This window comes from Harmonia axyridis, chromosome 5 (genome assembly GCF_914767665.1).
Source record: "Harmonia axyridis chromosome 5, icHarAxyr1.1, whole genome shotgun sequence".
NCBI classification, from domain to species: Eukaryota; Metazoa; Arthropoda; class Insecta; order Coleoptera; family Coccinellidae; genus Harmonia; species Harmonia axyridis.
The window spans coordinates 37,061,104-37,086,869 of NC_059505.1; the positions used below are offsets into that span (position 1 = coordinate 37,061,104).

General features: G+C 34.1%; 4 protein-coding genes across 4 annotated transcripts; 2 read left to right on the forward strand and 2 right to left on the reverse strand.

The window, feature by feature from the left end:
• Positions 1-1,402: 1,402 nt before the first annotated feature.
• Positions 1,403-6,569, reverse strand: LOC123681062 (serine/threonine-protein kinase fused). The gene is made up of 11 exons (XM_045619253.1): positions 6,359-6,569; positions 6,191-6,304; positions 5,467-5,612; positions 5,300-5,412; positions 5,028-5,239; positions 4,772-4,962; positions 4,465-4,721; positions 4,023-4,279; positions 2,137-2,398; positions 1,777-2,078; positions 1,403-1,518 (listed from the first exon to the last, which is right to left on the reverse strand). Exons 1-11 carry the CDS (start codon positions 6,467-6,469, stop codon positions 1,468-1,470), a joined length of 2,016 nt encoding a protein of 671 aa, XP_045475209.1. The 5' UTR covers positions 6,470-6,569; the 3' UTR covers positions 1,403-1,467.
• Positions 6,570-7,276: 707 nt separating this feature from the next.
• On the reverse strand, positions 7,277-25,689 carry LOC123681063 (TBC1 domain family member 9). The gene is made up of 17 exons (XM_045619254.1): positions 25,406-25,689; positions 25,186-25,352; positions 24,962-25,132; positions 24,395-24,491; positions 24,076-24,339; positions 23,966-24,022; positions 23,683-23,887; positions 23,064-23,278; positions 22,726-23,009; positions 22,221-22,571; positions 21,653-21,993; positions 19,970-20,155; positions 19,723-19,911; positions 17,866-18,149; positions 10,742-10,958; positions 9,458-9,604; positions 7,277-8,013 (listed from the first exon to the last, which is right to left on the reverse strand). The coding sequence occupies exons 1-17, from the start codon at positions 25,447-25,449 to the stop codon at positions 7,840-7,842; spliced, it is 3,393 nt and encodes a 1,130-aa protein (XP_045475210.1). The 5' UTR covers positions 25,450-25,689; the 3' UTR covers positions 7,277-7,839.
• LOC123681065 lies at positions 11,131-13,771 on the forward strand. Its single transcript, XM_045619256.1, has 4 exons — positions 11,131-11,337; positions 11,391-11,644; positions 12,623-12,781; positions 13,600-13,771. Exons 1-4 carry the CDS (start codon positions 11,262-11,264, stop codon positions 13,696-13,698), a joined length of 588 nt encoding a protein of 195 aa, XP_045475212.1. The 5' UTR covers positions 11,131-11,261; the 3' UTR covers positions 13,699-13,771.
• LOC123681066 lies at positions 16,508-17,850 on the forward strand. The gene is made up of 2 exons (XM_045619257.1): positions 16,508-17,017; positions 17,702-17,850. The coding sequence occupies exons 1-2, from the start codon at positions 16,604-16,606 to the stop codon at positions 17,783-17,785; spliced, it is 498 nt and encodes a 165-aa protein (XP_045475213.1). The 5' UTR covers positions 16,508-16,603; the 3' UTR covers positions 17,786-17,850.
• Positions 25,690-25,766: the final 77 nt, after the last annotated feature.

Consider the following 25,766-nt stretch of genomic DNA (forward strand, 5'->3'; position numbering starts at 1 on the left):
TTCGACCTTGACTGAGTGTCAGTAGAAGTAGGCACGATGAACATCCAACCGTTAACGGTTCTGAATTCAAGATCTATGCCTCTGTTTTCAAGATTTCATATTGTTGTCTCTGATTTTATAGAATTTTAAACACTTTCCAACAAATTAAAGTACCAGTGATTGAATTATATGTGACCAATAAATTGCTCAAATTTATTAGGATCCTCAAATAATGGCTCGAATAAAAAATAATGCCAAAAGGAGCTCTCATCTTACTAGAAATTCCCCACAAAAAAATAAGGAGCTAGGACAAGCTAGTTCAAGTAAAAACACATCTCTTTCTAAATCAGAAGTGAGCTCGAAAAGTTCATCTGATGAGATTTCTAAAAATCAACAAATGGTAATCCAACAAACAACTAAACCAAAAAAACGAGATTCAAAAAGAAAGAGTTATATACCTATGAGGAGAAAAAGTGTAACAGAAGAGTATACAACAAATCATAGAAGATATGCTATTCAAAGATTTGGACATGTGGAACAATGTAGCAGGAAACAATATTTTGAGCTGAAACATTACCAAAGATCTACTCATCTTCTCATACCTCGATTGCCCTTCTCAAGACTTATACGGGAAATTCTGTTGCAACATCTAAATACTTTACGTATTCAAGTTCCTGCATTGTTAGCCCTCCAAGAAGCAGCAGAAATATATTTGGTAGATATGTTTGGATTATGTAATCTTTTAGCTGCTCATGCTAAAAGAAAAACAGTAACTCAAAAAGACATGGCACTAATGACGTTGCTTAAAAACACAACTTCTGGAAGTCTGTATCATACAATATGAACTTTTTATTTACCTTGTTATATGTTTTTCTTCCCTTTCCCATTTTTTATGTTTGTATTTACTAGACGAAATGCTACTTATTTCTCTTTAATGAGAAATATAAGCAGTAGCCTTATTTTATTTGGAATATTGTCTTTTTTTAATATATCGATGCTCAAAATTGATTGATATCATTTCCCTATACAGTATATGAATATAAATTTATATTGAAGGTTGAAAGATATTCGACACAGACAAATCTTGCGATTTTATTGATCTATATAAAACTCATTTTGACCAAGTGTTGCTTTTGCCTTTCAACCGTCAATATGTATAGTAGTTCAATGTCCTCTGAAATTTCTGACGATATTTATACCAAAATACACTAATACATGGAATTATTTTGATGTTCTACTTTTTGAGATTTCAAATGAATTACTTTGTTCTGCAGTAATTGAGTAATTATATTTTTAAGCTCACATTATGCAATGTAATAAAACCGGACCTTTTTTGTTCAAGATCTGAGGTTCAAAGCCAAAATCTTTTCAGAAAGTGAAAGTTCTTTATAGAGATGAGGATTTCGATGAAAATATTCCTTTATAAGATATAATAATTTTTTTTATTGAATAAAACATGTTTCTCATAAAAAATTCGAAGATTTATTATTATTGGTAGAATTCTTTGCCTTTCAGTTCATCAACACATCTTTCAGCTGCCTGTGTAAAAATCAAACATATTAAAATTAGGGATTTGTCCATAAATCAAAATCTAATCACCTTTCAATTGAATAGTCCCCAATTTCAAGTCAAAAAAAAATTATCTTTAAAATTATAAAAAAAATTATATTCCTCATTGTTTTTATTGAATCCAAAATTATGGAATTGTTCATTAATCTAGATCTAATCATCTTTCAATTGAATGGTGTCCAGGTTTAAGTAAGAGAAATATCAATATGAAATTTTAAAAATACTTACATTCCTCACTGTTTCTATTGAATCAAACATAAGAGCTTCCAAAGTTTCTTTGATATTTTCATCCCAGAGGATTATAAGTACTTTTGGAGATTTTTTCCCTAAGAAGAACATAAAATAACACACTCTTTCCCGCAGTAGAGCATTCTCATGCCGCAGCAGATTCACAAAATTAAATGGGTTCTCTTCATTCCCAACATCGTTAGTCAGTATGTTCTCCACTACCTCCATATAAGGGGTAGATTTCCACACCATTAAAGTAAGAATATTCACAACATCTAATACCACCCTCGGTTTTCTTTTTGCTTGAAAAATTAATTTTTCCTTCAATTAAAATACTCTAAATTTTATTCTTATACTCACATAGACTGAGAAATTTACGTAATAAATTATAAATGTTCAAAATGGTCAACGTATCACAAAACTGTGTGAGAAACTCTTGGTCCAGATGTACTAAATGTGAAATGAGGATATAAAAGGAAGACAACACTTCTAAATCTTCTTCGTTCCAATGTGATAACAGCTTGAATCGTTCTGTACATCTGGAGGAATCGGTAGTCTTTTCACAAAGCAGCAATTTAGAGGAATATATCAAATTCGGCACTACTTTCACCTCTAGATAGACCTTGAAATCAAAGAGGTAAATAATAAATTAGAAGTTGTATTCCTGTGAAAAGGACACCGCACGTTTAGTACGGGAAATGGCTTTCCGTGAATTTGGCTGAATTTTTGATATGTTGTAGTTCTTGATGAACTGATCAGAAAAGTCCTTAGCCACAAAGCTCAAAAATGGACAGTTTTCGAGATATGGAGCTTTGAAAATTGATTTTTTGCAATTTTCGGGGTTTGTGCTCATCAATCGGGGAGTTCTCATTTCTGGTTTTGATGGAATTTGGATGTTCGGCGGCCAGAACCCGACTGAGAAATGATCTTCCTTGGTTATATTAGGCACCGCCATCGATAATTTTTCATACACTGGCTATGAAATGAGATACAAAATCCAAGATCTTCCATACATCTTTTCAAGCCACAAGATGACGCCAAAATAATTCACATGACTGAGAAACGAAATATTGTGAGATTTTTTTAAGAGAGACCATAATAACTGAATATCTGATGTCCAATAATATCAAATATGTTAGCCGAAATGTTCATAACCAGGCATCGCGAGCTGTAATGGGGGAAAATGGGAAAATCATAATCATATATCCTCAGGGATAACAATTGTGATCACTATTGATGTCATTTACATATGATATGTGATTAGTTTCTCACAAATCTCGATAATCTGACAATGGGGTGCCAAGACATTTTCCTCAGAATGTCTCGAAATTGATGATAGCATCTCACAGACAAACGAATCCGTGAAAATGTCTGCAGTTTTGATGCAATATAGTACTATGCGGGTAGAATATAGAAGTCCAACTGTAAGAAGCTAACTATGAATGGAACTTCCGATATTAACCCACGAATTCTTGAAAATAATTTTTTTTTCTATGAACTTTTTGAACTTCACACATACGAATGAATACTATCTAATAATATTATCGTTGGCAAAATGAATGAGTAGATCAATCAAAAACAATATAATAATGAGAGTAACATTCATAATAATAATAACAATAATGATAATATACAAAAAACTTTTAAAATTATATTAGCAATCGCAGGAAATCATTTAGAATATTATGAATCGAATCGAGGGCAAAATTAAGGATTTGATAACATAAAACTATATCAACGAACGTAACACAATCACAAATCATCTCAAAAATAAGAAGAAAAATCAATTGCAAAAAATCCATTTTCAAAGCTCTATATCTCGAAAACTGTCCATTTTTGAGCTTTGTGGCTAAGGACTTTTCTGATCAGTTCATCAAGAACTACAACATATCAAAAATTCAGCCAAATTCACGGAAAGCCATTTCCCGTACTAAACGTGCGGGGTCCTTTCCTGTTTCTTTTCAATGCTTAATGTTTTAGAAAATTTCGGGCTTTCCAGATGTGGTCTTATCGATTTTTAACCTTCAACTGTGGTAAGCATCTTCAGAAGGTTTTCAGTCATTGATTTTAACTTCTCCGAACAGATTGCTCTTATCTGGATATGAATTTTATGCCATCAGGAGTAGAGATAGGTAGTTCATTCCCTACACTTCAGGCTCAGCTCGAATTCGATCTATTGTTGGCAACCAGGTGAGAAAGCCCGGAATTTTCCAATTCTTTTGCAGTTTCTTCGAGGCCATACCCACCTTTATAATACTTTTAAGTGTTTTCTTTGAAAAATCCTTCGTACTAAATGGAATGGACAAAATCTTAGCTATATGAATTAAAACTTCTGGACTTGTAGTAGAGTTTTTCAATGGTGAGACTAAAATACTGGTTAGATGAGGTTGAGTCAAATATGCTAATTCTTGTCCCATAATTTCTGCAGTAGCTTTCATTAAAAACACACTCCATTCTTCAGTTTGGATCGGATGTGTTTCTTCGGAAAATTTTAAAGGAGTAACTAAAAAACGAATACAATAAAGAACAAAAAATTTTAAAAATTATTTTTCACAATTCCAACTAATCATAAATGTAATTATATTGGTTATTTTTTCATTCAATTTTTTTTAAATTAGTTAAAATATTTCAAGCGGAAAAAAAAGAAATAACAAAAAGAATAATTTTCTATCAGAAACATTACTTCACCTCTATTTTCACTTTTACTGCTTTCTGAATCTGATTCTATATTAGTATTATCTTTTTCTTTTAGCTTATTTTGAGATTCTTCAATTTGTATTTCTTTGGCATTTACATCTTCTTCTTTTGAATCTAATGATAGTTGGTCCATCTTATCACTAATTTCTGCATTATTATTTTCCGCATCCAACTTTTCGCAATCAGTTTTTTTAGATTCATTTTGTAGTTTTTGATCAATCTTTTTCTGTTCATTTTCTTCAGGTAACCTACATAGTAAAAAAATAAGATATACAAAATCTTATGTTAAAACACTTACTTTTCACCAGATTTTTGGTTTACACGTTCTTTCCTTTGAATATCTTTCAGAGTCATAGTATTGATAGATAATGTTTTTGTGAGAGGCATCGTGAGATCATCTTCTAATATAAGTATATTACCCTTTATCCAAGGATGATTCAAAATTTCAGTCCAACTAAATCTTTTCTTTGGGTCCTTTTGCAAAAGTCCCTAAAAAAGTTGTATTGTACAAAAATAAAATTTTGGTTTCTCAACTAATCAATCAACCCACAAACCTTAAGGAATGATATACAAATACTGCTTAAAAATGAGGGCCACTGAATTTGCTCATGTTTAATGAGCCTTATAAGGTGAAGTATTGATGATGTACAGAAAGGTGGTGCTCCTACTAATAGTTCATATATAATACAACCAAGTGACCATAAATCAGCATTATGATCATATGGCAACTCATCTATCAATTCAGGAGCCATATACAAAGGGGTACCTATAAAATAATAGTATTTAATTTATGTTACACCATTTTCTCATCCTTGAATCTTCTTACCTTTTATAGAAGTTAGAACATGAGTGCCTGTACTCATATTTCTTGCAAATCCAAAATCACACAGTTTTGCATGATTTTTAGTATCTAGAAGTATATTTTGAGGCTTCAAATCCCTTAAAAACACATATTTGTAGATTACTTAGATTGAAATTAACTATCAATTATACCTATGGAGTACACGATGTGAATGTAAATAATATAAAGCAGAAACAAGATCCCACACTATCTTTTGAACATGGTCTTCTGCTAAATATCCACATTCTCCAAGGATAGTGTTCAATGCTTTATGTGCAAATTCTGTTATCACAACTATCTGAAAAATATGCATTTTGATATAATTGTATGAGTTCATAGACTCAAGATAACTCAAATATATATACAGTGCTGGCAGGTCAATATCTCAGGATGTAATATCAATGTGTTAGAAAGAAATGCATAAAGAATTAATGGCAGTCAAAGAGGAGACGACAAAGTTTTTCCCTTCACAAACAATGAAAGTCCTATTAGAAAGAAGAGGAGAGTACATCATCCACCTCTTAAAATCTATGTTTTTGGCATCTACATCATACTTTCTTTTCCACTTTTGGAGGGTAAGAAGTGTAATTCAAAATAAAATTATAATAATATATCATTCCTGTTTTCTACAAAATACTGAGAATTTAGATTATCTAGAGTAAATCATTTTTAACAAGCCTACTTGTACCCCTCTTCCCTCAGAGTATTGTTGAAAAGGAAATTGTTCAAATGACTGCATCATACTATCTTTATTTAACTGTTGAGATTTTATTTCTGATCCTGGCTTTAGATATCTACTTTATCGAAACGTATCTTTGCCAATACTGCATAGTAGATAATTTTAATTTTTCACAAAGGGTTAGCACTTCTACTCACTTCATTGTCAGATTCAAAAGAATCTAGCATTTGTATTATATTTGGATGGTGAAGATATCGTTGTATCTCAAATTCTCCTCTTAAATCCTTGATTTCTTTCAATGACCGTCCTCGCTAGGAAAATGTTGGTGAGTATCTTAATATTCTAAGAGAAAATAATACTTTTACCTTACTAATAACTTTGAGGGCTACAATTTGCCCACCAGTCAAATGTTTTGCTTTATAAACTCTACCAAATGAACCTTCTCCCAAAGAACCAAGGACTTCATACTGTTCCATCTCATTAAATTCATAGGATTATTAAATAAATGTTTTATATTGTTACATCTATTGTTATTGTTTACAATTTGTTGCGTTGACGTCTCCCAAACCATAGACGGTAATATGTGGTTAATACAAAAGAACTACTTTTCAACCTCTCTACTGCGGCATATTCTTTAAATCCAATGAATAACATTAATGTTAATATCTGGGAATTAAGAGGAATTACCACCACGTGGTTTTTCGCGTATCTGTCAAACTTGGTACCCATTCATTTTTCCTCTGGTACTCCTGTGATGACCAAATACATTCACCTTTTTCTCCTTTTTTTCTAAGGAAATAAGTATATGGCAGCACTAAAGATGCATCTTAGCAGCACTGTACGGCAACTTCCACGAAATTATAGTTTTACCTCTTTTGTAATGATTTTTGGTAGGTTTTTTTTTCAAGAATATTTAAAATATATCAATGCTTTGTACGAAGTACATATCATCAATCATCAAACAAAAAGTAACCAAAATATTTTTTTTACTCACATATCAAAAATATTCACTTTCTTCCATGTAAACTATTGTTTAAGGAAATTATTTGAAAATCCTATGAAAATATCGGTGATTTTTGAGAAGAAATAACTCTAATTTCGTTTTGAACTGAGCAGCCACGTTGTAATGTTCCCTCTCAATATCATTATTATCGATAATGCTGGTTTCTGAGTCTTTTTTCAAAAAAAGCTGCTTCGTTTTCAAAAAATCCAGTAGAAATAGTGATCAGTAATAAAGTAGGTTCTGGTATTTAAAATCATTTGTTCCAGGAATACTTTCAGGGTGATACTTCAAAACAACTTTATTCAAAGAGATTAATAACATCGCTTATTTTGCAGTTTATTCAATGGCACATTTGGCATCAACGATATTCATTAAAAATTATTGTATTTTTGAACAATAAGCGCTTGCACTTATATGCTTTCAACAACAATGCAATTCAGAATTTTTTCACATTAAATTACAGAGCACATAATAAAGTAAATAATGATTTGTCTTAAATAATCTCATTTTGAAAATGCCAAAATTGAAATAAAAACATTCAACAAAAAAATAACACATGAATAAAAAAAAAAACACTGGTTGTAGCTTGTAATGATTAACATTGTAAATTAAAACTATATATAATAAAATAAATTCATGATATACATAATAGAAATTTTATACAATATATTTCCTTGTAAAACTCTAAGTATTTTTAGTGTAATTAGTACAAATATAAAACAAAAACCCATGTAGTATGTTATGTCAGAGATTTTTGGAAAGTATATAAAAATGGAAAACGAAATGCATTAGCCATTCCGAATACTCGAATATTATATGCAATAAATGTTCAATTTGAAGTTGTCATTCAAATCTTCTTCTTTTCAATGTTTGCACATGCTCAGATATTGAATACCTCTTTGAGAAAAATTCAGATAGAGATTCAGAGTTCAATACTGTAGCTAGGAATTGTTCAACGGTGATAAACCATTGAATTTCGCCCTGTGGTGTTGTTGGATTGCCATTTTTATCTGGACTCTGAAAAATTAAAAATTTTATAAAACCGATAGAGACACAGTGAAATAAGAATTCGTAGTGACTTTTTTCAGACCACACGCTACGCATTACACAGTAGAACTTCACTACATACAGGGTGTTCTGATTTGTTTCCGACAAACTGAAATGGGTGATAGATCACATCATTTTAAGCAAAAAAGTTCCTATGAACATGGGTCCGGAAATGCTTCGTTTCCGAGATACAGGGTGTTAAAGTTGAAAAAATAATTCGCGTTTTCTTTAATATGTTTTGACTGCTTCGAAATCCTTTCATGAAATTATTCCTATTCAAATATTAAATTTAAATTCATTTTGAAAATTTCCAAGGCGAAATGCATGCGGATTTTCTATTGCCCACTAATAAGTAGAAGTGGTATGCTATGTAATTGTTGTTTTTAAGTGTTCTGAATATTCTGTTTCCTGAAATATTGCGTTGTTGGGATGCTTTACGAATACTGAATTTCTTCGAAGGTCTGTAAAATCCTATTTCTCTGTAGATGATTTCTTCTTTGTATGCTTCGTTCGGGCATTTGGTAAACAATACCATTTTCCTGTATTTGTTGATACGCTATTAACTTAGTTAACTATAATTATAATTAATGACATCTGAACCTAATACACTTTAAATCTGTCATTGTGTATAGCCATTTTAAATCTATTGCCGCAACAATTGTTGAATGTAAAACAATCACAATCATTCGAAGATGTCATTTGTGCATTCAACAGAACGGTGGACATTTCGAACACCTTCTTTAGAAATTATTATGTTATTTTGTTTTGTTCTAAATTGTTACTTCTAAAAAATATTTAATTTAAAATTATTACAAATTTGTTTCTACATGTTTTAGAGATTACAAAAATATGGATTTGGCTTTAAATGCGTTTTTCTCTGAAACGGTTGCCCCTAGCAACTTAAATGAGTTACCTTTTTTAACTAGAAAAGTCAGGGGAATCGATTTTTTTAGTCCAGAATGACTTACAGGGTAGCACAGAAAAGTTGCTATGGTTTAAAGGGGACGAAATGATTGCCAGTGGCGCCCTCTAGAAAATACAACCAAATCGACCACAAATTTAAATTTCTCACCTCAAAAAACCCTATGTACCAACTTTCATGCAATTATTTGGAATCAGTCGAAAGATATTTAAGAAAACGCGAATTATTTTTTCAACTTTAACACCCTGTATCTCGGAAACGAAGCATTTCCGGACCCATGTTCATAGGAACTTTTTTGCTTAAAATGATGTGATCTATCAACCGTTTCAGTTTGTCGGAAACAAATCAGAACACCCTGTATACCCGAACATTAATTTGACCAAGCAGCACAACTGAAGCGTGGAGGTGTATAAGGAAGGGACCCATGTGTAATCTTACTTGGCCCTGGCTGAGGACAACTCATCAAAAACAACAAATAATGAAAAAATTTACCAAGTCTTCGAACCCTGAAGAACTATGGGTAGAAGCTGCAGCTAGCAGACTATCATCTGAATCATCTCTAGGTACAAAAAATTTCCGTCTCACATCCCCTAATTTAAAAAGCATAATACCCACATCTCCTACAGCCTGAACCATTTTCTGCAACAAAAAATAATCATTCATAAACAAGTTCAGACAACCAGTCATTTCAAGAAAGTACAAGGTGTCCAAAAAGGGTATCGGGTATTTGTAACTTCGATAAAACAAAAACTAGTTACAAAATAAAATAAAAAATATTGTTAATTATTGCAGCATGAAGTGGAAAATTATTTGGAAAAGATTTTGTTATCTAAATGGTGACCGCTACGCTGCTGGCACTCTTCTAATCGGGAACGAAAATTGGCGATCACACGCTGAAACATAGCTCTCGATATTGCTGCCATTTCTGACCTTATGTTTTGATTTAATTGGGTCAAATTCATTGGATAATTCTCATACACCTTACTTTTGATGTACCCCCATGCAAAATAGTCAAGTGGACTAAGGTCGGGGCTTCTGGGAGGCCAGTTGATGTTACCCCTACGCGAAATGGGTATAATTCTTTAACAGCTACCATTGCTTGATTTGTTGTATGGTGAGTGGCCCCATCTTGTTGAAACCACGTTTTTGAATTATAACCTTGAAATTCCAGTAACTCTGGACCCAAAAAGTTTCGCAGCATATCGCAATAACGGTCACTATTTACAATGAGTAGTTGGCCTCGTCGATTTTCATGAAAATAAGGACCGTTTCTTCGAGGCGGACAGAACGAGGGCGTTGAAATTCTTGAATTTTTATTGTCGCACCTGTATTTTCGAACATTCGGATCCATTTTCTAATGGAGTCATCACTTGGTGCATGGCGTGTACGATATTCCTCACGATATAAACATTGAGAAGCTACTATTGAATAACCGTTGCGATAATACTCTCGTACGCAAAAAACGCGATGCGTTCCTGGGTACTGCTCCATCGTCACTGAAACTCCAAAAAATTGCGGACATCACGATCCCCTTCACAATCCCCCCCGTCACTCATTCTTAAATGCAGCGACAAAACAAATACCCGATACCCTTTTTGGACACCTTGTATAATGTTATTGAAATTGTTTCATTCTTGATGTCTACCTAACGACCAAAAAATTAAATCGAAGAAATTATTCCTAGTTGGAGTAACACTTCAATTGTCAATGAGCATCATATTTATACTACATGCAAATTTGTAGTTTTACTATTTAGTAGATTAAATTAGAGCATACCTCAGTGTTATTTGAATCCGATTGAACGATTTCGAAAACATTCTTCCATAACGATATGAAATGATGTTGTCCCATTCTAGGTACGGATTTCAAATTCGCTTTGCTCTCTTTGGACTGAACCATTGTTCTCAGATTGAGAAGACTCTTCGTTTCCCAATTCAGTTCCTCCGTTTTCTGATTGTTAGAGTCCGTGGAGAGTTGTGAATCACATGAACGTCTAGAACCAAGGATATAAAAATTATATATTCAATCTTCAATTATATTTAATCTTCTCATTTAAATTATTTGCTCATTTTTTCATCCTTAATACTTATTTTTTAGCAAAAAAAGCAATAAACATTGTATTTGTGAATTAAATATTCAATCTTCTCCAATATCTCTATAGTGATTATGGTTATAACTTTCAAAATGAACTTTGACAATAAATAAAAACTAATGTCGAAAATAATCAAAATTTTGGTAAATAGCTACAAAATAGCTATTTTAAGGCAGAAGATATTCAGAATTCCCAGTTGCTCAAATGGCCTACTTAGTTCAGAAGTGTCAACACTTAACACGTGGACTTTTCTCAGCAAGAATATTGGAAAATGCTAAAAGTAAGGAACTAAAAATATAAGTTCCCTGATTAACAAGTTTTGCTTTATTGAAGGAGGGATATCAATTTATTGGACAAGATACAGCTCCAAAAAGGAATGCGATTGTCCACAACGAGAATCCACCGACAAAGATCCCAGAGATACAGAGGACGAATGTGAATATTACAAGAAACTGATGGCCAAAAAACACGTAGAAAACACTTGCCGTATCAACGAATGGACTTGTTCTAGATACGATACAACTGTTTGTGATCCAATGGAGTGTAAAGTGGAGAAAATAGAAGACAGATCACCTATACCAGAAGAAGTAAATACACCTTAACATACACTGTCCGTAAAGTATGGAACAAATTCATTTTTAGCTAAACAGACCATTTCAAGAAATAATCCTGAAACAGGTCGATTTTTTATTTTAATTTACCGTATTTCAAAATTAGAATCTAATATACAGGGTGAATTACTTTCGAGTAATGACGTCACCGTCATTTTTTTTAAATGGAATACCCCCATTTTGTCTCAATTTTCCGATTTCTATAGCTGAGCTGATTCCAAAAATATGTCACATGTTGATTCCAATTGGTACAGGGTGGACAAAAATACAATAGTTTTGTGTGTGGTCATAAAGTAACGCGTAACATTCTTTATTAGTTAAATTAACAATATTATCAAAAATGCTTATTGTCTAGCGGCAATTGGTTTAAATGTAACACCCTGTAGTTTGTTACATTTTTAGATGAATAAAAATGAGCTGTTTCCAAACATGTCTGGTACTTGTAATCTAGCAGACAGAATATGAAAGAAATTATTTCTTATTTTTATACATTTTTATTAATCTAAAAATGTAACAAACTACAGGGTGTTACATTCAAACCAATTGCCGCTAGACAATAATTATTCTTGATAATATTGTCAATTTAACTAATAAAGAATGTTACGCGTTACTTTATGAGCACAACAAAACTATTGTATTGTTGTCCACCCTGTACCAATTGGAATCAACATGTGATACATTTTTGGAATCAGCTCAGGTAGAGTAATCGGAAAATTGAGACAAAATGGGGTGTTCCATTTAAAAAAAAATGACGGTGCATTACTCGAAAGTAATTCACCCTGTATATTAGATTATTATTTTAAAATACGGTAAATTAAAATAAAGAATCGACGTGTTTCAGGATTATTCCTTAAAATGGTCTGTTTAGCTAAAAAATGAATTTGTTCCAAACTTTACGGACACGGTGTAGAATGTGCAGATGTAAACGCAGCTGTATCACTTATTGTGTTCAAGGTTTTTGAAGAAGAGCCACCCTGTATACCTTACGAAGGCGAAGGCATGGATTTCAGAAATATGTGCGAAGTGGCGCAATTGAGGAGATGCTATGCTGAAGATCCTTTGAAAGCTCATCGTTGTAGAAGTGAAAAGCCGGTTTGTTATATGTGGGATAAAGTGAGTTACCAACATAAATCCTTCGTTGTGTTTTAGCCTCCATCATAAGTTTGTTAATGTAAATACAGGGTGTTCCTAAATTGAACGTACAAACGAAAAGGGGAGATTCCTTAAGTGAGTTTAAGAAAAAAAAGTCCCATAAATATGGGGTCGCAAACGTTTCGTTTTCGAGATACAGAGTGTTGAAGTTTGAATTTTTTTCAAGTTTTTTTCTCATAGTATCTACACTTCACAAGATATTCAACTGAAATTTGGCATAGATATTACATTTGAGAGTTCTCACCACGTGACATGGCAATTTCGATAGAAGATCTACAGGGTGATATTTTTTCTGGAACACTGCCACCTGTTCTTCTGCAGAACTTTTTTTTAGTGAGCAACTGTTAATTTGAAAAAATGTAAAAAGAAGCTTTGTTCTTATACTAAACTTTTCGGTCTCTTGTAGTTTTGTCGTATCTACCAACGATTTCGAGAAAAAAAATTTTGAACGATCCTCTCAAAATCCTCGTGAAAATTCAAATTATGATGGGAAGGCCACTTTGTAAGCTGTGGTGAATGAATTCAGTGTCAGTTTTTATGGAAATTTTCCTGATCTGTAGCGATGATTCATAAAGATTCGATAAACTCGTTAATAAACACAAAAAATGTATTACAACAAGAAACACTCTGTATCTCGAAAACGAAACGTTTGCGACCCCATGTTTATGGGACTTTTATTTCTTAAACTCACTTGAGGAATCTCCCCTTTTCGTTTGTACGTTTAATTTAGGAACACCCTGTATTGTCTTCAGATATTTTACATTGTATTATTTTCACAGACCTATCCTATGAGACACGCCGGACTAAAACCAGAAATTGATGGTAGGCCTATATGTGGAGACAGTTGGAAAAGAAATTCCTGGGGTATAAAATGCTGAAGTGACGATATGTCTTATTTACCTGAGAAAAAAGATCAGAACATGAAACTAATAAAATTATTAAATACCAAGGTATCACTTTTTTTTTTCATTTTATAGATAGAATACGCTTAAACGAATAATGAAATTAAAACCAATAATCAGAGACTTAAGGAAATTATAAAGAACAATAATTGAAACTAACACAAACAGCTCCCACAAAACATTTCATAACAAAGAATAAAAGGTTGAAAAAATCTACACTGGATTACTCTGAACTAAGTGTTATTGTCTGGATGTAGCATCTCATAGTCTACCTTATTTGAGTTTCTTGTTTCTAAAACGTCCAGCAATAGCGGAACGCCAACTCTTTCAATTTACATGTTGTCTAATATTTAGATGTTAGACCAGACAACGTGATGTCATCCAAGTGTAATACTTTAAATATTGCCAAGCATAATTAATCAATCTATATACGAACAAATTATCTTTATTCGTCTAAATGAACTTGATAAAAAAAGTTTAAACAAACTCTGGCAACATGAGGTCCGGCATTATCTTGCTGAAATATTGGATTCTCGAGACGGTTAAGGTGAGGCAGAGCATGTGGCTCCACTAAGTCCGAAGGTAACGCAGCGCTGTCATGTTACCTCGAATAAAGACAAAAGCTGACCTACTTTCATGTGCAATAGCACCCCATACCATAACGCCTACTGTCCAGTGTACATGACGCTCAATATCAAACTGAGGTTCACGTCTTTCTCCTCGACGTCGTCTTACCCTTCTTCGATCATCATGTGCACCCAAGGAGAATCGAGATTCATCAGAAAAGACGACCTGATGCCATTCCACATTCCAATGTTGACGTTCTCTGCACTACGGCAATAGTTGCCGGCAATGCTCAACCGTCAGAAGTGACACAAGATGGGGTCGATAATGCTGCAGTCCAAAAGACCTTATCCAGAGGAAAACCGTTTGGACAGTTACAGGATCGCTTTGTTCTCCTAACCACTCATCAGCCTAAGATCGAGTTGTCGCAAATCGGTCTTTAATGGCCATAAGTCTTAAACGTCGATCTTGAACTTCATTTGTGCCCCTTCAACGTCCGGTGCCTACTCTTCTTCGATTTTGGGCATTATCAAACCAAGCTTGACAACATCTCATAACAGTAGTTGGATTTCTCTTTGTATGGTTAGGCATTTCTCGAGATGACAACCCTGCCAGCGTTGCCAGGCCGACAAGCCGAAAATATCGTACCGCGTGTTCAAAATTATCGTACATTATCGTACATATTATCGTATCCCACTGATTTTTATCGTACACATTCGAAATAAAGGAAATTTTTGCGAGAATATGATAATTTGTGGACAAGGATGAAAAAACAAGCAATATATCGAATAAGTAATATATTTTTTATTTAAACAAAACGGTAAATGAATAATTAATTAATTATTAGGCAAGATCAGACAACCTGCATTATCCTATTCACAGACTGTCGGTTGAATCTGTGGATGAAATGAAAGTCTTCAAAGACAAATATCCCAAATGTGCTTTTTTGCAGATACGCCCTTTTCAATTGAAACGGCAGTATATTTTTGATAGTCTTTTTAATGTGCTTTCAACAATTGAACATTTGCTCCCATAACCACATATAAAATAATATGAATCTAAATAATTGAATTGATTGGAAATAGAGATATATCTTCGTAAAAATTCTCTATAAAATAAAGCTCATCAAAAAAACGATTTTGTTATATAAAATGAATATATTCAAATCTGAAATATTCAGCCACACAAATTTGTCAATGAAATTCCAGTTACAACAATTTTTTTTTCACTAAACAGAATACCAAATGGGAGATAATGGTATTTCAACTGAAGTTTGAACACCATCTGTTTTTAATGAGGACCCTTCGTCCCTCCGGAGTTCGGATATTCCATGATTCTTTGTATTTATTTTCAGCTGACAGCCACCAAAGGAGTTTTATGATTTTATTATGTTTAAGTAGGTTCGTTCTCCTAGATTCACGTAGAACGTAGAACCCCAATGAACAATGAATTGATTCATCGGAACATTCTTGAGTCTAGACATTCCCAACCGTCTCGGTTAGATTTTTTAAAACTACTAAAATCTATCAAATTATTTCTTCCTACTAAAAACTTCCTGAAAATGCAAAAATCTACTGAAAAATTGGATATCTACTAAATCTGGTCATACTGAGTTTCATTATATTTTGAGTATCTATGGACACTTTAGCTCAAATGATAGGTACACTGAAATTATCGTACAAAAAGCTATTATCGTACATAGTATTGAGCAGCAAATTATCGTACAAAACGATAATTATCGTACGAACGGCAACGCTGAACCCTGCCTCCCGTAGGCCAATAATTCGACCTCTTTCAAATTCATTTACCTGGCGATAAATTCCGCGTACACGTGCTCTAGGTATTTTAACAACAATTAAACATCGACTTTGGATCTCCTCGAACAGCTGGTTTGTTGTAAAATTTTAAAAACTGGCAAAAAACGACTACAATATTTAAGTAACAAAAATTGTTCTCATGGAAAAACATTCACGATTTTTTTCTCCAAATTCAATCATTCACTCCTTGCTATACTATCTATGTTTTACCAAAAAAAATAATTAAAATTTAAACAGCCCCTTCTGGGTGTTGCAGTTTCAGTTAGTATATATAGACGAAACATTGGTTTAGTCCAAATTGGTTGCCTGATTTCAATTGTCCTAACCCTGTTAATAGAACTTCAACATTTTGTTGCTATGTTGGCACCAATGTTAGACATCTTTTTCAGTGGTCCCAAAATTTTCAAAATGACCAAAACTGTCAAAATCAAATGCCTTAAAAATGTCAATACGAATTCCAGACACACTCCAAATTAACTGTGAACATACAAAGTAAGATCATGTTAACGGCACAACGTTATCTAAGCAAATGGTCCTTTATCAATCAATGCCTGAACCATAGAACAAAATATGGGGCTCCTTATTCGCAAAGAACAGATGTAGATGAGTGCGACTGCAAAATACACCAACCGAAGTGCAAGAAACGGCCCGAGGTGGTCAGAGAGGTCAACTGCGAAAAGTGCATGTTCGAGTGTTGGGAGTACAAGCCTAGGCCGAAATTCGCTCCCAAGAAATCAGAAACAGAATACAGAAAACCTATTAGAGAGTGCAGTGCAGACATGAGGGATCCAGAATTTAGTACACTGAAGAAGGAGAAGAAGCAAGCCGCAATATGTCAGCATAAGAACAGAACAGAGGCACCGAAAGGACACTGTCCCAAAGTTTTCAAGGGCACCTTGACAAAATCATGCATGGTTTGTTGAATGAAATAGCATTGTTTGAAGGTTATAATATGATAGGACAATGGTAGTTTCGCGAAAAAGATGCTAAAATCAGATACAAGGTGATTCACCGGGATGGCCTATTAGACGTTTATGGAGAACTAATCATAATTTTGAGCTGAAAATTTGCATATTGGGGTTTGAGACAATGATCTTTCTCCCTAAAATATTTTCAGATCTCTACAACTTCCGGTTAAACCGGAAACAGACTACTACTTCCTTATTTCAAATGGCACACCCAGTATGTTATTGAATCATTAGATAGCTTTTTTGATGGCAATTTCGGCAATATGCCATACCTTGGGAAAAACTCAACGGTTCATGAGTTATTGGGATTTTTATGAAAAAAACTCGGAAACTTTTCATCAAGCCAAGATTTTGCTTCAACTGTATTTTTTCCCTTCAAAAAGCAATATTTCATCAGCACACGAAATTATTTTTTTACCATTTTCTTTCAAATAACGAAAGTAGCTACACTCACAACGCAATATTTCACAAACTAATGGTCGGACTGCTGTCAAATTTTGACACGTATCGTTTGAAGTTTAGTACCAACTAAAAATCATATGGATTTAATACTAGCACCGCCATCTGTGCATCAGACCGGGGACTTTTCAATTGACCTAATAGGTAACATTAAATGTTTTTTTTTTCCAGGAGAATCCATACAAATTCGAACAAGAAAAGGTTCCATTGCCTGATTGGGACTACAAACAGGAACCACCATCTGCGCCGCCATGAAATTGATCAATAAAACTCGACAAATTAATCTTGTGTATAATTCTGAGTAAATGTAAAGTGGGATATAACAGTGTACTTACTGCCAGCTGTAGGTTCTTGCCTGATCTTCCTCCACGGTCAAGCTGAGGCTATCCAAAGCAACGCTCTCCTCGATGCTCTGGAAGAATTCCGTAGCTTCCGGAGCAATTTCATCACCAAACTCGTTGGTTACAGGAGATTGTATGTCGGTCATGCTCAACAGAGGTGGCAGGTGTATCGCATAAAGTAGTTTCAACCTTTGCGTAGCGTCAGCTGTCGTTGTGAGACCAATGGCAGCTACCAATTCGCGGAAATCCAAATAGCTGTCGTGATTGCTATCCATCAACTAGAAGCATAATGAATTATACAAAAAAAATTAGAGAAATCTGAAGGGGTAGATAAGCTGTATTAGTGTGACGCCACACACCGCCATTTTTGGTTCTCCTGTAAGTGTTCAGAATCCAAACAAATAAAATGTTATTCAAATTAGTACGGTGTCGTTGAAGGAATTGGCTTATTTTCATAAATAAGAGTATTTGGGGGAATGATTTCAGTATTAATTGATAGACAGAAGGAACGAGGTTAATTCCAGTAAGTTTGAATCCTGTATCATTCCCCAGATTTTGTAAAAAGCCGTGTTTATTAGTTGAACTTACTGGCATTAATCTCGTGCCTTCTGTCTATCAATTAATAGTAAAATCGTTCTTTAAATAATCTTATTCATCAAAAAAAGCCAATTTCTTCAACGACAACGTACTAATTTGAATGACAATTTGTTTGTTTGGATTCCGAACACTGACAGGAGAACTAAAATGGCGGTGTGTGACGTCATCACTAATAGAGCGTATTCTGAGTAAGATGCATAGAAAACCTGGTGTGTCTACTTATACCTGTAAAACTTTCAGACAAAACGGCAGATTTTTCAGATTTATATCTACTTGATTTCGAGGGATCGCGTCTGTTTCAGATGGCGCATACATCGTTTATATTTGACATTTTTATCGATACGCTCTGTTAGTGATGACGTCACACACCGCCATTTTAGTTCTCCTGTCAGTGTTCGGAATCCAAACAAACAAATTGTCATTCAAATTAGTACGTTGTCGTTGAAGAAATTGGCTTTTTTTGATGAATAAGATTATTTGAAGAACGATTTTACTATTAATTGATAGACAGAAGGAACGAGATTGATGCCAGTAAGTTCGAACTTGAAGTTCAACTAATAAACACGGATTTTTACAAAATCTGGGGAATGATACAGGATTCGAACTTACCGGTATTAACCTCGTTCCTTCTGTCTATCAATTAATACTGAAATCGTTCCTTAAATACTCTCGTTTATGAAAATAAGCCAATTCCTTCAACGACATCGTACTAATTTGAATGACAATTTATTTGTTTGGATTCCGAACACTGACAGGAGAACCAAAAATGGCGGTGTGTGACGTCACACTAATAGAGCGTATTCTCGGCTCTCGTGACCTTCGAGTATAGACCAATAATATTTTATATTCTATGCTTGTAACAATCTCCTATACTCTGTCATTATATTCCATTCATTTCGTTAAAAATTCGATAGGAACTGAATTGTAATTTATTGTGAAAGTTTGTAAAGTCTAAAATCAGTATTTCATTTTTAAACGGCCTCAGGCAGATAGCGGAAATTCGAAAATTTCTGAAGATCGCCACCTTTCAGAACTCTGGTGAAGCAGAACACCAAAGCAACAGGTGGATATCTCAAAAAGACTGAAAGAAAATCGAATCAATATACACACCAGGGATTCTATGCATCTTAATTCTGAGATATTGAAATTTTAGAAAAATCTCCCTCAAAATTATACATTCGATTTAGTATTACGCAACTGATACAATTTCAAACACAATGTTTGAGCAAATACAGAATGAAACCAATAACTCACACTAAAAATTCTGGCTGCCATTGATTCAGCAAATTCTCCTTTGCCCCAAGGTGAAAACGTGGCAAAAAGAATCTTGAAATATTCAAAATCGACCTTGTAAGCCTCGTATGGTTGCAAGAATGGATCGCTTTTATCTGGGACAGTTCGTTTTTGACATATTATCTCCTCTCTTACTAAACTAAGTAATTCCTGGAGACAAAAAAGATTATTTTTGTTGCGGCAAATATTATGTGTGAAATTTTCTCACCTCCAGCTCAGTCTTTGGGAAAAACCCATCACCTATAACACATCTTATTGCGTTCCTTTCAGAAGTGTCTTCTAATTCTTGTACTACCCTTACTCTATGTTTCAGTCTCAAGCATTCGATTTGACCAGTAGTTAGGTTAGCATATTTCGAGTACGCCTCATAGATCAACTTTTGAACAGAAATACTCTGAAAATTCAAATATCAATTAAAATAAGCTCTTTAAAAATACAAATACTCCGAAATTATTCAGTGACATTTATTGAGAAGTGGAAATTTTTGAATACATAGGCGTACAACTTTGCTATCGCCGTTTTTTTCCGAAATTCGAGGTTTTTTTGTGAAAAACTGGTTACACATTTATGATACAAAGTATTGTCCATCGCTGGCCACTACTTTCTTCCAACTTTCGGGCAGCGTACGAATCCCATGTTGAAAAAACTGTTGATCTCTTGAAGTGATCCAAGAATCGATCCAATTTTTTACTTCTTTATAAGACTGGAAGTGCTGGTCAGCCAGGCCGTGCGCCATTGATCGAAACAAGTGATAATCCGAGGAACCAACGTCTGGAGAATACGCCGGGTGGGGTAGGACTTCCCATTTCGACGTTTCCAAGTATGTCTTAACCACTTTCGCAACATGGGGTCGAGCATTGTCATGCTGTAAAATTACTTTATCATGTCTCTTGTTGTATTGCGGCCGTTTGTCGTTCAATGCTCGGCTCAAACGCATTAATTGCGTTTGACAACGATCGCCTGTGATTGTTTCAGTCGGTTTTAACAATTCATAATACACTACGCCGAGCTGTTCCCACCAAATACTGGGCATGACCTTGGAACCGTGAATATTCGGTTTGGCTGTCGGCGTGGAAGCAAGGCTGGGATATACCCATGATTTTTTGCGCTTGGGATTATCGTAATGAACCCATTTTTCGTCTGCAGTCAAATGCGATGCAGAAATCCCTTCTGTCTTTGCCTTGCAAGCAGCTGTTCACAAGAAAACAAATGCTGTTCAACATTCTTGGCCTCAACTCGTACGGCACCCAATTTCTTTGTTTCTGAATCATTCCCATTACTTTTAGGCGTTTTGAAATGGCTTGTTGCGTCACTCCCAATGATCCTGCTAATTCTTGTTGCGTTTGACACGAGTCTTGATCAAGTAATGCCTCCAATTCTGCATCTTCGAAAACCTTCTCTCTTCCATCGACATGCTGGTCTTCGACGTCAAAATCACCGTTCTTGAAGCGTTGAAACCACTTTCGGCACGTTCTTTCACTAATAGCGGCCTCATCATAGGTATTTGAGAGCACTCAATGAGCCACAGCCGCAGATTTCTTTATATTAAAGCAGAAAATTAAAACCTCCCGCAAATGACAAGAATTTATCTCGTAAACTGACATGTTAAATCGAGAATAACTTTATGATGCAGACACAAATCGACTAATATTTCGATGGCGTTATGTTTACAAATACCTAAGCTTATTTTATGACATCTACGATCTGTTTATTTCGACTACCACATACCTATACAGCCATCTATTGCAAAACGGCGGAAGCAAAGTTGTACCCCCAATAATTTAAACAGTGTGGCGAAACAATTGTCGCAACCAATAAAAGAATTTAGTGAAAATAGGAACATAAGGAAATTGGGCAACATTTTTCACTCTCAAATATCCTATGCACCTACCCTCTTTTGCTCATCGTAACTTTTACTTCGAATGGCGCCTCTACCTTCATCATTGTAGACACCATTAAGAAAATCGGATAAGAGCTGCATGGCTTCACCTTCGTCTCGACAATTGAATAGCTGCTCTTGATTAATTTCCAGCAGTTTGAGGGCAATTTGGAATATAACCTTCGAACCATCATAAAAAAAGCAATCCATTATATTAACAGCGCTCTCATAAGGCATGACGCAGAGAAATATTGTAAGAAACCATGACAACGAAATCATGTTATTCATTCCTAATTCATTCAGTTTGTCGTGTAATTCCGGTAAGTACTCTTTAGTTAGTTCATCCAGAATTCCTTGAAAAAAAGGGAGTTTATATAAATTCATAACATTCAAATTAGAAGGAAGAATTTCTTCAAATTGATTTTTTCGGCAGACTCATCTTGTATGAAAAAATAATATTTGCAAGAAATTTCATGAATATGTGATACCATTTTTTGAACAATGAAAGCTGGCGTCACCACTGAGTAGGACAACGTTCATCAGCGCCCTCTAGAATGGATATTCAAGTATATTAACTAACCTTGATCAACCACTGCACCTATCACTCTAGTATTGTAATAATCTGGTAACAAATTTTCACACAGTGTTGCCAACAGCCAGAAAGCATCCTCTTCAGAGCAATAAATCAAAAGGACAGAAGCAACAATATTCATAGCTTGGCAATATCCAATCACAGGGTTATGGTAGGCATATGCACTTAGAATTCTCCTCAAAGTATCTATACCGATTTTATCTTGGAATGCAGGATGTTCTGGTAACGATCTGTGTAGGTCTCTTTCGATTTCGTCATTAGCTGTAGAAGATTGTTTTTGTGCTTTTTCAACTAGGGATCTGTAGTAACCAGGGTAAGTAGCTTTCTCATTCGCTGCACCTGTAAAGGAAACTTATAGGTTAGGTGAGGTTAGGTTGGGTACAATTAATTAAAGTAACACCACTGTTCTTTCGAATGATATTTCATATTGTTCAGATAAATATGAATAGCTGTTTCTCTGTGCGAAGATAATCATAAAAAATTAATGATTTACCAGAAAATGTCATCCAAATGTCCATTTTCAGCTTGTCAGGTATTCCTTGCAATACCAATTTGCAAACGTCGTGTGTCCTGTACATCGAAACCCCATGGCCGTACTTATTGAAATGTAATTCCCATTCTTTTTCCATCTCTTCCTGTTTTTTAGCCACCAGTGGAATGTTTTGGAGGGGAAACAATTTCATGAGGGGGGGCTGACATTTCCACGAAGTATCAACGGGTGAGGATGAAGATATAGTAGACACACTGCTCTCCCTTCTATAGCCAATAGGTTCTCGACTAGAAATGTTGTGATAATAAACTGCATTTAGGAGATGATCAAATCTTCAATACCTTTTCGAAGAAGTTTTAGACAACAATTCTGATATTTTCTCTACTAAGAAATCTCTATCCACAATTTGGGCGAATATAAAGTTTGTTTTGTTGAATTCGTTTATTGTTGTTATAATGATGGCCTTGTCTAAGGAATGATTGGTTTGATTGTTATCTATTTTTTCAGCTAGTTTAACATCTCTTAATGGTATCACCAAACTCACTAACGCCTTTATCTATAAGAAAGAAAATCAGTTGATCTTCAAATCAATCAGATATTAATAAGTCACTCAATAAGTCCCTGGCCTGGTGCACAGATGGCACCGGCAGTGCCATATCACTCATTAGTACCAAGTTTTAAAAAATGCATGTCAAACATAGGGTTGAACATAATATTTCAAAATGTAGTTACTTCCAATACTAGGTGGGAATATATGGGTCATCCCCTCCACTTCTGTCTGGTTTAGTTCGAGTGGTAGCCAAACGTTAAGAATGATTGGTGTCTCCTCCCTCCTGAGAAGAAACACCAATCATAGGCAAAAGGCCAGGTGAAATCTGATAAGACCACGACTATAAAGCCCAAAACTTTTTACCTTAGATATTGAAAAAATCAAAAATATGAATTGAATCTTGACCTCACCCTACTTTCAAAGCATATGTAGTTTTGTGATAAAGACAGTCTACCAACAATGTGCTTCTTATTGTATGGAGTCATCAGAGTGCAATCAATGAGACCGTCCAATTTTTCTGATGATGGTAACCTGAACAATAACCTATAAGCTTCGGACTGCGCTCTTGCATCTAAATCACGCTTGAGAAATGAAGCTTTTTTCTGTACATTCTTACTGTAAGTAAAAATACTTTTTCAATATCACATTTATCAATGTAATCACGTTTTCATTTGAATCAACTAATTATCTTACCTTAATTTATTCAAAAGATCTCTATCGCTGCTATAACATCTTTTATCGTCAATGAGCCTAAAACAAAGTTAATACAGCTTGTTTTTCTTGTTCGAAAATTTTTGTCCCACCTTTTCATTGCTAAATCTACAAGTTGGTCCATCAAAGTGAAAGTTTCAGCTTTTCTCAAAAACATATTGAAATAGTATTCTCTCTGCCTTGTTACGATTTTTATAGAATCTGGCGCTAACATACTGTTAATTTTTTTTAATTCTTTGACGTCAGACCATCGTATAACTTCTTTGGTATGATGGCCCAGAATGTAAGAGTGAAAACAGCAGTAATTCAATGAAAAGTAGATCCAGCCCTGCCTGGGAAGTTTACCTTTCCAATAGCTGTAAATAATTGATCTCAGCAATAAAAACAAAAACAATGCACCACTGATTCTACCTGCATGAATAATAATTGACTAGTTTTTCATCTTTTGGTATCATAAACAGTTTTAGAAAAGAATTTGATTTTGCCTTGAACTCTGTAGTGTCCTCATCTGTAATAAGACAGACATATAATAAAATAATTATCACATAAAATGAAAAATTATTTTATTATAATATAAAAATAATATTATCATAAATATTCTGAATAAAACTCTCTTATTATTATTATTATATAAACCAATATTTAGAGTTTAAAATATATAATTATCAATGTTTTATTTGCATTATTTAGGTTCATGTTAGTCATAATATTTTAAAATGTAGTTGTTCGAAAGAGACTGTGATACATGAGACAATGACACTTATAATAAAATCAATTTTATAAATAGCAACTCAGATCAATGATGTTTCCTCATCTCATTTTTCCATATTATCAAATAACAGATAATGTTATCTTCAACAAAACAAATATTTTTGATAAATATGCAGGAAACAGAATACATGTCATTGAATAACCCTATGTCCCTATACCTGAATGGGATTTATAACAAAAACTTATAATATATTTACTAAACTATACCTTCAATATCAATTGGTTTCTGTCTGGATGCAATAACAGATTCAATTTTACATTGTACAAAATCTGTGATTTCATCTTCATTCTCAAATGAGCTTAGCGTATCAGATACATTCTCAAAAAGCCAGTGCCAGTCCTCTAAAATCTCTTTGTGTGTCATTGCACAGGAAACCACTGAAATGTATCTCAGAGTCAATATTTAACTAATAAAAAAAAATTGTACACACTGTAATATACTTCCGACGATGGTGTTTGATGGAGAATTCTGTAAGGAGCTGGCTTTGTGTCAAATATACTATCAATGGTTCCAACAAGCATTGCTGACAGTCCTTTAGAATTTCCATGGCCTTTACGATGCTGCAAAACAAAATATATGGACGATTCCTCTGTCTCCCTGAAAAAGTATGAAGAGATATATGTTTTCAGATATACTCAAATATGGCTTACCAGAAGGCATTAGCGACTAACACCTCCTCTGGTTTGATAAACATTGCGTAGATAAAATGCGAGTCGTATTAAGCTTCAACATATATTACCAATGCAATATGCTAGGGAGAGAATATCATGTTGACATGCTCTATAATGCAATATATACATAGTTATTCAATTCGACTTGTTTATTTCGAAGAATACAGCTATAATTTCCAGCATACACAAATAAAACGCCTATTATTTTTTGAGATTAACCGGACTAACAATCATATACTTCAACCTAGCGAAATCCAGTTTATCATTTGACATATCTCAGCTGTTTTCAGTGTTTTCCTTTGTTTCGACACAGAATGAAAAATAACTTCTGCGATAAAGT